The 13,506-nt window shown below is 38.8% G+C and overlaps 1 protein-coding gene across 1 annotated transcript in view; it reads left to right on the forward strand.

Annotated features, from left to right (window-relative positions):
• ABCB11 (ATP binding cassette subfamily B member 11) overlaps window positions 1-13,506 on the forward strand; it is a 113,674-nt gene that overhangs the window by 79,628 nt on the left and 20,540 nt on the right. The window contains 4 exon segments of the mRNA XM_020990912.2: window positions 631-789; window positions 12,020-12,103; window positions 12,105-12,125; window positions 12,225-12,386. Of these exon segments, the coding sequence (XP_020846571.1) occupies window positions 631-789; window positions 12,020-12,103; window positions 12,105-12,125; window positions 12,225-12,386 (426 nt within the window).

The raw sequence follows: 13,506 nt of genomic DNA on the forward strand, positions 1-13,506 counted from the left end.
TTGTACAATGATTAACTGTGAATGACTTAGCTATTCTCAGCAATAAAATGATCCAAGACAAACTGAAAAGACTCATGTTGAAAAATGATATCCACATCCAGAGAAAGAACTGATGTAATCTGAATGCAGATCAAAGCATACTATTTTCATTTTCTTTATTGTTTTCATGGTTTTTTCCTTTTGGTCTGTTTCTTCTTTCACAACATAACTAATATGGAAATATGTTTTACATGATTGTATATATATGTGTGTATGTGTGTGTGTGTATACACATACATACAGCTGTGTATACATATACATACATACATACATACATACATACATATATATACATACATACACATATATATATAACCTATATCAAATTACTTACTGTTTAAGAGAGAGAAGGAGAAAGTTTGGAACTCAAATTTTTTAAAAAGAATATTAAATATTGTTTTTACATGTAATTAGAAAAATAAAATACTATTTTGAAAAACATATGTAAGTATAACCATGTTTAATAAGCTTAGTAATCATTTCTGCTTGTTACAGGTCTTAGCCAGCAATAACTCCTAAGTATATATAGCCTATGACATTTGCAAGTGCCCACCTGATTTAATAATGACTATAATGTTTTCCCACCTTAAGGATCATCCTTCTGAAGAAAAAGTTGAGCCTGCACCAGTTACGAGGATTTTGAAGTACAACATTCCAGAATGGCCTTACATGCTGGCAGGTTCCTTTGGAGCAGCTCTGAATGGTGCAGTCAATCCCCTCTATGCTCTTTTATTCAGCCAGATTATTGGGGTAAGACATTGTACATTTTTATACTGCCCTCCAGTCTCTTTGTTTCTGTATCATTAGAAGCACTCTTCCTCTACCAGCAAAAAGAGCCTCAGGAAATTGCTAGCTGTGCCTTCTTCTTCCTTGCTGGTTGTGAGCTATATATTTTTTCTCAATAAGGAGAATATTTTTTTCTCACTGAGAATATAAAAAGGCAAAGCAGAGCTCTCTCATTTGGGCTTACATTACATTCATAGAATCAGAAGGTCTGTATAAAAGATATCAGGAAAGCAATTTAAATAGTGGCAAAAGACAATTTGCCTACAAAGCAATCAGACCAGAAAATAAGGCAGACAGTCTAGAGAGTACAATGTCATTAGTATCCAATGGAGGCAATTTCCTTCCTTGTAGAATGGTAAAAGTGCAGAATATAACTTGGTATTCACATTTTGAATAATTTTTGTGCCTACAGCTAACACTCAGGTCTAACCTGAATATGTGCAGGCGATAAATGGGAAGTGTGGTAATGTGGGCTAGAACTGAGAGATCCTGGATAAATGAAATACAAAAATAATTCTAGTTTTCATTTAGCCAATTGTTTCCATCTTTTCTTCCATCAAACTTTTACCCTTGCTCTCTCTGCTGAAATTACCAATGAAGTAAGTGCAACATGGTTAAAAGAAGGAAGATAGGTTATCCTGGATGTTTGCACACTCTCCTAATTCAGTCATCAAGATGTCAGCCTTGGTTTTTATTAATTTGTTTAGTGCTTTTATAAACCTGTCTCTGTCCCTTCCAAGACACCTCTTTACCCCACTGAGCAGATTTTTAAAAAAAGAAAGAAAGAAAGGAAGGAAAAAAAGAAAGAAAAATAAATTTCTAGCTATGTAGCTACAAATTTCCACATTAGACATGTTAAAAAAAAAGGTTACATTCTGCATTTTAGAATCATCACCTGTGAGAAGGCACACTTGGCCTCATGGTTTATCATTGTGTTGATCAGCATATTATAGTCTTGGAAAGTTTTCCGCTATAATGCTATTTTCATTGTGTAAATTTTTCTACTACTTCTGCTCACTTTGCTTTGCCTTAGTTCATAGAGACCTTCTCAGTTTCTTCTGAAATTGTCCATCTTTTCTTATGACATATTCATATGTCACAACTTGTTCAACCATTTCCATTCCCAAAAAGGAGGATATGTCCTTATTTCACAATTCTTGGCTACCTCAAAAAGAACTACTATAAGTATTTGTGTACATGTAAATCCTATCTCTCTTTTATTTCTTTGGAAGGCCATATGCCCTCATCTTTTACAGAATTTAGTCTTCCCAATACATTGGTTATTTATTCATACACTGAGAAGCATTATTTACAACTAACAAAAAAGCATAATTGGAATCCTCAGGGAAAGAGAGGCTTTAATTTGATTCTCTGGTCAACTGAGGGTTTAGAACCCTTTAATTTCCATGGTACTTTTTGTTAAATATCTTTCTAAAATAAGTCCTTTCTAAAAAGTTTCCTTTATCATCCTAGGAAGATGGTACGGGGAATGTAACTGAATCTTTCTCTGGTGCTTTAGGATCTTTGCAGAGTCTCTGAAAATCAGTCTGCATTGGACAATATTATTTTGGGAATTCTTCACCTTTTTAATGTCATAGGCCTCTTTGATAGTCTGGTGAAGCCTATAGGCCCCTTCTCAGAAGAATACTTTAAATATGTAAAATATAGTACATAGGATCACACAGGAAACTAATTATATTGAAATTTAGCTTTTTTAAAAAAGTTTTATGTAAAGAACACCTGATATAGAATCAGTAGTAGGTGGGATAGGAGGTTCATCTGAATCTTTATTCTCTCAAGGACATTTTCTGAAATAGAGCAGATTTCAAAATTTATATTTATGTTATTTATATGTACATCATATATACATATATACACATTTATATTATTGCTTTAGAATTAAAAAATACTTTTCTTGTAACAACCCCGAGAGATAAATAGTATATGTTATGTTCCCCATTTTACAGACAGAGTCAGAGACATTGTTGTTTACCCAGTCATGCCATATAATATACAATTGAAATTATTGTAGCACTTCAAGTTTTTCAATTAATTTTTCTGTTATCTGTACAACATAGCTGTTTACTACCTATGGGCTTGACCCGTACGGTCTCATCAGAATGGAATCATTAATGTCAAAAGCACTCCTATGACACATAGATTAGCTCATCTGAGAATCATAATAATGGTGTGACATAGACACAAGTATTATTATGCCTATTTTACAGATGTGGATACTGAGGCTCTGAGAAGTTGTTACTTACCCATGGTCACACCACCAGTAAATAACACCAGTAGGATTAGAACCCAGATCTTTCTTACTTGGAGTTCAACACTTTGTGCTTGTTTGTCTCTCCATAGATAAGAAGTTTTAGAGCTGAGAGTTCAATTCATGTTTTAAGTCCACTTGCAGTATTCTTTACATTGTACCAAAACCCAGTTATTGATGGTTCTGATTAGCTGAGTTCTCACTGTATAGTATGATGAAAAGAGATGAATCCTAAACTCTTAGGGCTAGAAGGAAACTTCAAATTCATCTAGTCCAATCCTCTTATTTTACAGATGAATAAACAGAGATCCAAAGGGTGTAAAGTGCCTTAGCTAAGGTGGAATGATGATGGTGGTGATGGTGATGGTGAAAATAATGATGACAATGATGATGATAAGAAGAATAACCTCTATAGGAACCCTGATCATCTAACTCCAAATCCAGTGCTTTTTTTTTTCCATTAATCCACACACTGGGTTGGGAGCTCTAGTCCCAACACTGCCATTCCCTAATTGCATCACCTTGGGCAAACCACCTCCTCTCTCTCTGAGCTTCATCTTTTTCATCTATGCAAGCAGTAGTCTGGATTTTTGTTGTTGCTGAGTCGTTTCAGTCCCATCTGACCCTTTGTGATTCCATTCGGGGGTTTCTTGGCAAAGATACTGGAGTGGGGTGCCACTTTCTTCTCCAGCTCATTTTATAGATGAGGAAACTGAGGCAAACAGGGTTAAGTGACTTGTCCAGGCTCACACAGCTAGTATGTGTTTAAGGCCGAATTTGAACTCAGAAGATGAGTCTTCCTGACTCCAGGCCTGGCATGTTGTCCACTGTGCCATCTAGTTGCCTTAGAAGACTTTTTCTATCACTAGTATTCAATGGTTTCCCCTGTCATCTGCCCAAGGTTAGGAAATCTGCACGGCAGAGCTAGTGCCGGCTTGCAGCCACTGGCCATGGGTCTGACTGAGCACACTGCCTCCTGGTGGTAGCAGACTCGCCTATCTCAGAGTTCAGTATACCAATCGATTAAATAGAACAGAGTAGAAGGTGCAGCTTTTTACGCAGTCTGAGACGGTGGCATTTTTCCTGTAGTGCCACAAGAGCGGGGCAAGCAGCCAGCTGGTAGAAAGAAAGAACCCAAAGTCTCTTCGTTGTTAATGGTCCAGTAAGGCTGCATCAGCCAACTCCAGCAACCTCTATTGTCTTCCCTCTTTGCTAAAGATGATTGTTTCTGGTTGTCCCTAACAGGGCTAATTAGCATGTACATTTCAAGAACTGCATGTTGTTTTCATACTCGAGGTCTAATTTTCCCATCCAGAAAATAGCCAATTTATAAGTGAGCCATTTTCATCCTAGTTAACTAATGCATGCAGGACATGTGTTTGGTGCACTGAGACTGCAGTGTGGTTTGAGAACCCAGCCAAGCCTTGGGAGCTATTCAGAGCTGGGTTCCTAATCCAGATAAAGCCCTAGCTCAGTGTAAAGCATCATTTGACAAGAGACTGACTCTCTTTCCCTGGATCTCATTTGGCTGGCTAGAAAACTGGCCAGAATTCCCCCAGAGCAGATGTTACAGCTTCAGTTCTGCATCCCCAGCTACCTAAGTGACCATTCTGTAGTAGAGATGCCTGCCCAGAGGCTCAGCAATTAAAGATAGGGTGAGCTGGACTCTCTCCAGGGATGATAGCAGCGGCAAAACTGTTAGTGACAGGAGATGCCTTCATTTGTTTTCATAAAAGGTATTTTCCCTGGACTTGAAAACATTATCACACAGTAGACAGTCAATGTGGATTTTAGATGAGTATTCACCAAATGTCATTACAATGGATCTTGCCAAGTTTGGCTCTTCTCCACTGTACACTCCTGTGAAGCTGGGTAAGGCTAATAGGCAGAGAGAGGACACAAAGGGAAATCACTGGGTCTCTCTGTCTGAAATAACAGGGTCTTCTATCTTGAACAGTGGCCAGTAATGAGTTGTGTGTCCTTCTTTGGCAAATCATCAAGCCTCTCATCTATAAAATGAGTCAGTGGAATTAGATGAGTTCTGAGGTCCCTCCCAACTCTAATATCCTATAATTCTAGGATTCTAATACCTGGATCGTAACTCAGATGAAAGTGGTATCTACATTTGGATAATATTGGCACACAAGGGGACTAAAAGAAGATTTCTTAAGATCTAACCAAAACATATTTGGTTTTTCCCTTCATGAAACTCTTTCTCACTGAACAATGGAATTATGTTACATCAAAATGGGAAAAAGTTACTATGATATGTTCTGAGATCATTCCACATATACTCATCACAAGAAGAAAGTCATGAGACCTTAAGAGTGCCAAATTCTGTCATATTCTACTAATCAGTAATAAAAGTAAAACTTTTCACTTAGAATCCATTAATTTGGAATTTTCAATCAAGGTTGCTTATACATGATTTAAATATCCATATACCTCCATACTAATATAACTAAGATACAGACCCTTGGTTATAGTTTATAGTTTATTAGGATGAGATATACAGTTATGACATAAGAGAATTAAAGAGTTGCAAAACAAAATGTAAGTGCTTAATAAATGCTTGTTGACTTAACAAAATGCCATGTGAGCCTAGAGGAGGAAGGTTTTATGAAGGAAATATCATTTGAGTAGGGTTTTAAAGACAGGCATAAGGCTTGGACCTCTGATTTCACTAGCATAGAGAACTCCCTCATGAGAAATCTCCTCGTACCAATGCAGATTGGGCAGTTCTCTGCAATTACTTTGTCTTAAAGAGATGCCTAGAGCACTGAGAAAGATGTATTGATTCGCCCAGGGTGACAGTCTTTTATTGTCAGAGGCTAGACTTGAACTCTTCATGGCTTGTGGCTTAAAGTCTGTCTTTAAAGAATTGGCAACAGTGAGTACAGCACTGGCTCTGGAGTCAGGAGAATCTGAGTCCAAATCCAGCCTCAGACCTTGACACTTATTAGCTGTGTGATCCTGGGCAAGTAACTGAACCCCATTGCCTAGCCAAAAAAAAAAAAAGAATTGGCAGGAATTTGGAGGGAGTAGAAAGTAGGAGACATTTGGGGAAGAAGGCATTTTGAGAAGACGTTGGGACAAGAGGCAGTTAGGGGACACTAATCCATTTCAAGTGACTAGATTGCTGTACACAGGAAGACCTGAGTTATGAGATCCTGGGCCAGTCATTTAACCTCTATATGCCTCAGTTTCCTCATCTGTAAAATGGGGATAACAATAGAGCGTACTTCTCAGGATTGTAGTGAGGATAAAATGTTAAGTACTTTGCAATCTTAAAGTGCCACATAAATAGTAGCTATCAGGAGAAGGACAGAATGTCATCAGGTTTGACAGGACCATAGAATGTGAGGAGGGCAGTTGGCATGAGATTGTTGAGATCCTTGAATGTCAAGCAAAGGTGTCTGAATTGAACAAAATAGACCACAGAGAATGCCAGAAGATTTGCAGAGCAAGGGTCTGGTGTGGCAAAATCTAGGCAAAGGAAAAATTATTCTGGCTGCATTATAAAGTATGGATTGTGTTAAGGACACAGGTGCTCTGCAATCCTCCACAATCACTGTCCTCTACTCTGGGTCCTCTGAGCATACTGAGCTCCAAATGGACTCATCCAGGACTCAATGTGCCAGTCAAATACTGAGCATCTGAAATCCTAGCCAGCATGGTCCATAAGGAAATATCATTTGAGTTGGGTTTTAAAGACAGGCATAAGGCCTGGACCTCTGATTTCACTAGCGTAGAGAACTCCCCCGTGAGAAATCTCCTCGTACTCAGTGGGGAATCAGCACTGAAACTAAATGTGTACTTATACTTGCTCTGACAATTTGCCATTTACACTCCCTTCCTCCCAGAATCCCCAACCAGAAGGGATGAGCTTCACAAATTGTCAGGATCCACGCAGGCTGCTCTCACTTTACACATTTACAGGAACATAATACAAGATCCTAGTCAGGATAACCACCATCCAAGATACCCACCTACCAGGTCCTGTTCCCGTGCACTTTCTTCTTGGCCTGATAAATACCATTCACACATTGTCCCTCATCATTTCATTCTGACTCTTCCAAGCTCCCAGAGTACTGGACTTGTCATCAGGGAGAGCAAAGTTCAAATCCTGCCTCAGATACTTATTAGCTATCACCTTGAGCAAGTTATTTAATGTCTCAGAGCCTCAGTCTCGTTTGTAAAATGGGGTTAATAACAGCACCGTACCTCACATGGTTGTTGTAAGGGTCAAATGAAATTGTGTATATATATAAAGTGCTTTGCAAACTCTTAAAATACTACAACAAGTATGAATGGTCATTATTCATTAGCAGCAACAATTTGCCAGGCCTATCCCACTACTTTCTACAACCAAGGGTCTTTGATACATCCCAGCTGCTGCTTTGTAGCCTGTAAGAGTGATGACTTCCCTATCATAGGCAGCTGTAGAATCCTATTCCATTTCTGTTGACCACTTCACAGTGAAGTAGATTGGAGTCAGGACAGAGCAGAGCTGGAAAGATCTGTTAAAAGGCTTCTCGACCATAGTTTTTCACAGAGTGATGAAGTCTATACTAGGATAATGCCAGGGAGAATGAAAAGGAGTTGGGTGGCTGGGTGGCAAGAATTGGTAAGTAGTTAAAAATTAGTTGGGGGAAAGAGATTAGTCAAAGACAATACTGAAATTACGAACATGAGTAATTAAGTCAACACCACGGACAGAAATAATTAAATCAGAGAAGCATGTTTGTGGAAAAAGAGCATAAAACTTGATTTGGACGTGGGAGTTTGAGATGATGGTGGGACATCCTGGCAGAGGTTTCTTATAGGTAACTGGAGATGCACCGGATTTTAGAAAAGCGATTAGGTCTAAACGTCTAGGTTTGTGAAGCCACTGCTTACAAGGAAAGAGTAAAGAGAAAAAAGGAGTTAAGAACTCCTTGGGAAAACACCCCAAGGGTCAGGCAAAGGATATTTTACTAAAGCAAATGGTTTGCTAAGTTATTTAAACTTATCATAATAATTATATTATTATATAATTATATAATATATAATATAATTATATAATATATAATATAATTATATAATAATAATAATAACTTAGCATAATAAATTTTGAAAGGTTTAAATTATTTGAGGAAATAAAATGCTTTCAGGTACTTAAAATCCATCATAGAAATAATTGATAAGCTACTTAATTGAATTACTTCAAGAATCTGTGATCTCATTGGCCAAAGTAGATTGCAACCCATTTATAATTAAGGAAGTGTCTTAAAATGTTGCCTGAGGCTCAGAGGGATTAAGTGACTAGAGTAGGGTCATCAGTTAATAAGTGTCAGAGACAAGATTTGAATCTAGATCCAAATTCAGCATTCTACTCTATTGCTAGTTGCAATAATTTTAATCTGGATTTAAAGTAGATCATACTGGGCCACTATTGAGTAACATTTTGTTAATCTGGTTTTAGTGGAAGTACTTGATAATGAAACTATTTCTTTTTTTGAAACTCTATAATTTAAACTTTTCATTCATTCAAAGTTACAAGTCGATGGGATTTTTCCACACATGAAATCCATTTCATTGAATGTCAATGTGTCTCAGTAAAAATCAATGATGGCAGGTCTTTGGATGTTTGTATAACAGCGGTATGTCTTAGTTTTCCCTATTCCATAAGATATTTGAGTTCATATCCATCATTAAAATTATTCCCTCCTGAAGCTAAGCTCATATGACTCATTACCAAACTCCATTATACACTGGAAAATAGCGGGAACCTAAGGTGAATGAATTAGGGTTGGTAGGACTTGGCCTATGCCACACCTATAGACTTTGCATTGAGAATAAATGAAAAAAAAATTGTTAAGTACTTACTACATGCCAGACACTGTGCTAAGTATTGGGGAGTCAGATACAAAAAAGTAAGACAGTCTCTGCCCACAAGGAGTTTACATTTTAATGGGAAGATAACATGTAATGGAGAGTGGTAGCTTAGAAGGGATGTTTTGGTTTGGGAAGTCACAGAAATGGTAAATGGCATCATAGGGCAATTGATTGAATCTAGTTGATTGACCGTTGTTCCCTGAGCTAGCCCAAGGAAGCATGGCTTAAATAGGTTGGTGAAGCACCAACATTGAGGGTCTGGATGAGAGCTATACATACGGTGGATTTGGTCTGGCATTGGTTGCTATCAATCGGAAGCCCAGGGTCAGGGGTGGGGATAGGGGGTGAAGCTGGTGTGGTAGGTAGAGGTGGCTTTTAGGTCATAAGCAACTTAATTTGCCAATTAGTTGTACTTTAAATTGCTACTTTGGGGACAGGGAAGGAAAGAAGGAAGGAAATAAATCAGAAGGCAAACTCTGAAGGATACACCAAAAGGAAAGAATTGAACACTATAGCAGGCAATGTAGAGGGATGAGGGAATGTATGGATTTGGACTCCAACTTGCAGTTCAGAGGCCAGACACCACTTCCCATAGTGCTGTTCTCTCCCTAGATACCACTGTGAAGAGGAGCATTTCATTTTGGAACAAAATGTCCAATTTTACATAAACATAATATTCATTCATTCCACGCATATTTCAGTTCCTACACTGTGAAAATCACTGGCCAGTTCCAGTTAGGCAATTCTTCCTTCCTTCCTTCCTTCCTCCCTCCCTCCATTCCTCCCTCTCTCCCTCCCTCCCTCCCTTCCTCCCTCCCTCCCTTCCTCCCTCCCTCCCTTCCTCCCTTCCTCCCTTCCTCCCTTCCTCCCTTCCTCCCTTCTTCCTTCTTCCCTTCCTTCCTTCCTTCCTTCCTTCCTTCCTTCCTTCCTTCCTTCCTTCCTTCCTTCCTTCCTTCCTTCCTTCCTTCCTTCCTTCTTCCCTCCCCATGGGGAATCATACACTTACATGTGGGAGCTCTGCCCAAAGGAATATAAATTTCTTGAAATAGAGTTCTGGAAAAACCAGGCTTTGATAGCCTATTGGGATTCAAATGGAACTACTGACTATGCCTTAAACCCAATCTCACTGATCATAGGTCCCAACCCAAAGCTCTGTTGGTCATTGTTTGAGTTTTGTTGGCTCCAAAGTGAGTGTAAATAGCAATTGTTTCTGTTCTGGCCAGAAACCCTGAGGGTCTTCCCCTCCCAGACTGATTTTTTTTTTAAGTAGGTAAAAGAGGCCATCTTTTGCCTCATTTCTTACCTAGCCTTAATCACTGAATGGGTGTTGCCTCAGACAAACTGAAATCTGGGAAAAACCTTAACTTGAAAAGGACAAGGACATCTCTCTCTCTCTCTCTCTCTCTCTCTCTCTCTCTCTCTCTCTCTCTCTCTCTCTCTCTCTCTCTCTCTCTCTCTCTCTCTCGATATATAATCTACTGGACCCAGATGCAGAAAGTGAGGCTGATGGTTTTGCATAGGCCTGCCTCACTTAAATGCAATTCACTTGCAAGTCAAGATATCACCCTCTTGATGTCATTGGTCCTCTCAGAGAACCAAGGGCAAATGACAAGTTCCTACACTGTGCAAATTACTGTGTTATATACTGTAAAGGGGGGAAGATGAACTCTATAAGGCATGCTTTCTATCTTCAAAGAAAGAAGGGAAAATAAAACGTTGACACGAAAATCTAACTTAACAATATGTTATCAGAGACATTTGGGCAAAACACTGGTCAGACTCGTAGCAGTGACAATTCACTTCTGGCTGGTGTGATCATGGAGAATGTTTCAGAGAGGAAGCAGGATTTAAGCTGGATCTTGAAGAGGATAGCTGAAATTTTCCTGGGTGTGAAGGGCATTCTAAGGAGAGGCAATGAAAAAAGCAAAACAAAAGCACTGAAGTGGGAAATTGTGAGGTAGGTTTGAGGAATACTGAATAGTCTGATGAAGGGGAGTGGTGAAGATAAAGTTGGAACAATGAATTTGATACAGACTGGGAAGGGCTGTGAATGCCAGACCAAGAAGTTTAGATTTTATTCGATAGGTAATGAGAATCCACAGGAGTTTTGGAGTAGATGTGGGGGGTGGGGCAGGGAGGGAGGCGGAGGAAACATGATTACAATTGTGTTTTTGGAAGCATAATCTGGATGAACTAGTTGGAGATAGGGTGGGCATAATAAATATTATAAAAACAGATTTACTATAATTTTGATACCCTGTCCTAGTATCAGACAAATAAAAGATTGATAAACATTTGTTGCTACTATTGGAAATTATTACGTTGCTTATTCTACGTATGGTTCCTGTAAAGCTATAATAACAGACAGGGTCCAGATGGGAAGTAAAAACATCATCATTGCATCTATCATTTAAACACACACACACACACATTATAAATTAATTGCATTTTGAGTACTGTTAGAATAGCTTAAGTATTTATGAGCATTAAATAAGAATTGAAATATTTATGGATCTTGAAGTATATATGAATATTAAATAAAAATTGATCATAGACACTAGAGTTGGAAAGGACCTCAGATATCATCTCATTCACCTCCTTCATTTTAGTGATGAGGAAACTGAGGTCCAAGAGATTAAGGGACTCACCACCAAGTGCTAATGAGGGTCAGAAGCAGGATTTGAAATCATGTCTCCCTGATTCTAAGTCCAACACTCTAGTGTTGGGGTGGGGAACTGTAAATTCGGGATGCAGTCAAAAGGCCACACTTAAGGATCTAGAAGGCCCCATGGGCCTCAAGGCCATAGCTTCTCTACCCCTGCTCTAGTTGTTATTAGACTAGGCCATGCTGACTCTTGATTGTACCTCTTGCTGCATAAAGAAATAGTTATCTTTATAAGCATATTTACAACATTTTACTTCAGTGTTTTGCTTTTAAGCAAAAACAAATGTTTTTAATCCAGAGTGCATTTTAAAACATCTATGAAGTCATTTCATTGGACGTGTTATTTATGAAACATTTCTTTGTTGTCTGTTATTTTCCCAAAGACTTTCTCTCTTCTTGATATGGAGGAACAAAGGCGTCAGATTAATGGGCTATGCATATTCTTCATAGTATTAGGAATTGTGTCCTTTTTGCACTCAGTTTCTACAGGTAATGAACTTTCGGTTAATAATTTAAAAAACCACATTTTTAAAAAATTCCATTGCTCCCCCCTTTCAAAAATCAGTTAATAAACTCTCTGTGCTTTAGGGATATACATTTGCCAAATCTGGAGAGCTGCTCACCAAAAGGCTACGTAGACTTGGTTTCCAGGCCATGTTAGGGCAAGACATTGGATGGTTTGATGATGCGAAGAACAGCCCCGGAGCTCTGACCACGAGACTTGCTACAGATGCGTCTCAAGTGCAGGCGGTAAGTCTTCAGACAGTGGGAGGGAGGGGCTAGGAGAACTCCAGGGGGAATTCTGTCCTGGATATGTTCAAACATCTACACATTTTTTACTGGTTTAGGTACTTGAGGGTCTGGGATGTGCCAAAGTTGTATTTTCAATCAGTTCTAAGATTGGCAATGAATGGATACCATCCCATGTCGTTTGAAAGGTCCTTATGGCCAATAGTTTTTTTCCCCCAGACCTTGCAGCTTCTTTTCCAAGTTTTTGAAATTTATAACACGTGCTTAAGGAGAATTTGCCTGTGATTGGTGGAGCTTTGAGCCCATTCTTGGCAAACAGAATTCCAAATTCTCCAAGGTCATGGGTTCCCCTGCTTGGAGTATGATTTCTGTGGAAGTAGAAGGCCTTTTCCACTCTCTCAGGCTCCCAGGGTAAAAGCCAGGTCAGGGGAACTGAGCTAAAAGAATGAGCAGTCCTAATTGGTTGTTACTGAGCATGACAAAGAACAGATTTACTCAAGGGACTTTGACACGCTCGACGAAACAGTGCGTTTTTAAAGTTAGACATCTATATTCCCAGCACTATTTAATTTGACTTGTCTCACTTAGCTCAAGTACAATACCAGCATTTTCTTAGGAATCTTCTCCACTCCACTCCCACCACAAATTTATACTTTCTGTTACTTGTTTTATTACTTGTATCCATTTCCCAGGAAAAAGTTGGGAGAAAGCTTTCTCCTGAACCATGGATATGTCCTATGACTGCTGTTAGTTCTTGTGAGTGTGGTAAATAGTACTGATCAGAGAAAATAAAAGCAAGTGTTCTCTATTCCTCTCACCAACCAAGAATCTTTTGTAATGGGTTAGTTTTCATGCCACTCCTACCTTTGGAGCTTCAGAAATCAAAGGATTCAAACCATGGAGAGGACTTGTAAAGGTCATATAATCCATGCTTCTGCCTTAACAGCTTAACCACCTCCCAGACAGAGAAGACTTCTAAGTAAATCTAGAGAAAGAAATGTCACAACCTCCCTTAGGGGCCCATTCAATGCCTTATAGCCTTCCCCATCCAGAAATCCTTCATTATACCTTAATTGAATCCCTTGCTGGTTAGATCACGCAGATTTCCTTTTCTTTCTAT

Source organism: Phascolarctos cinereus, unplaced genomic scaffold, assembly GCF_003287225.1.
Source record: "Phascolarctos cinereus isolate Bilbo 61053 unplaced genomic scaffold, phaCin_HiC Scaffold_726;HRSCAF=1367, whole genome shotgun sequence".
Classification (NCBI taxonomy): domain Eukaryota; kingdom Metazoa; phylum Chordata; class Mammalia; order Diprotodontia; family Phascolarctidae; genus Phascolarctos; species Phascolarctos cinereus.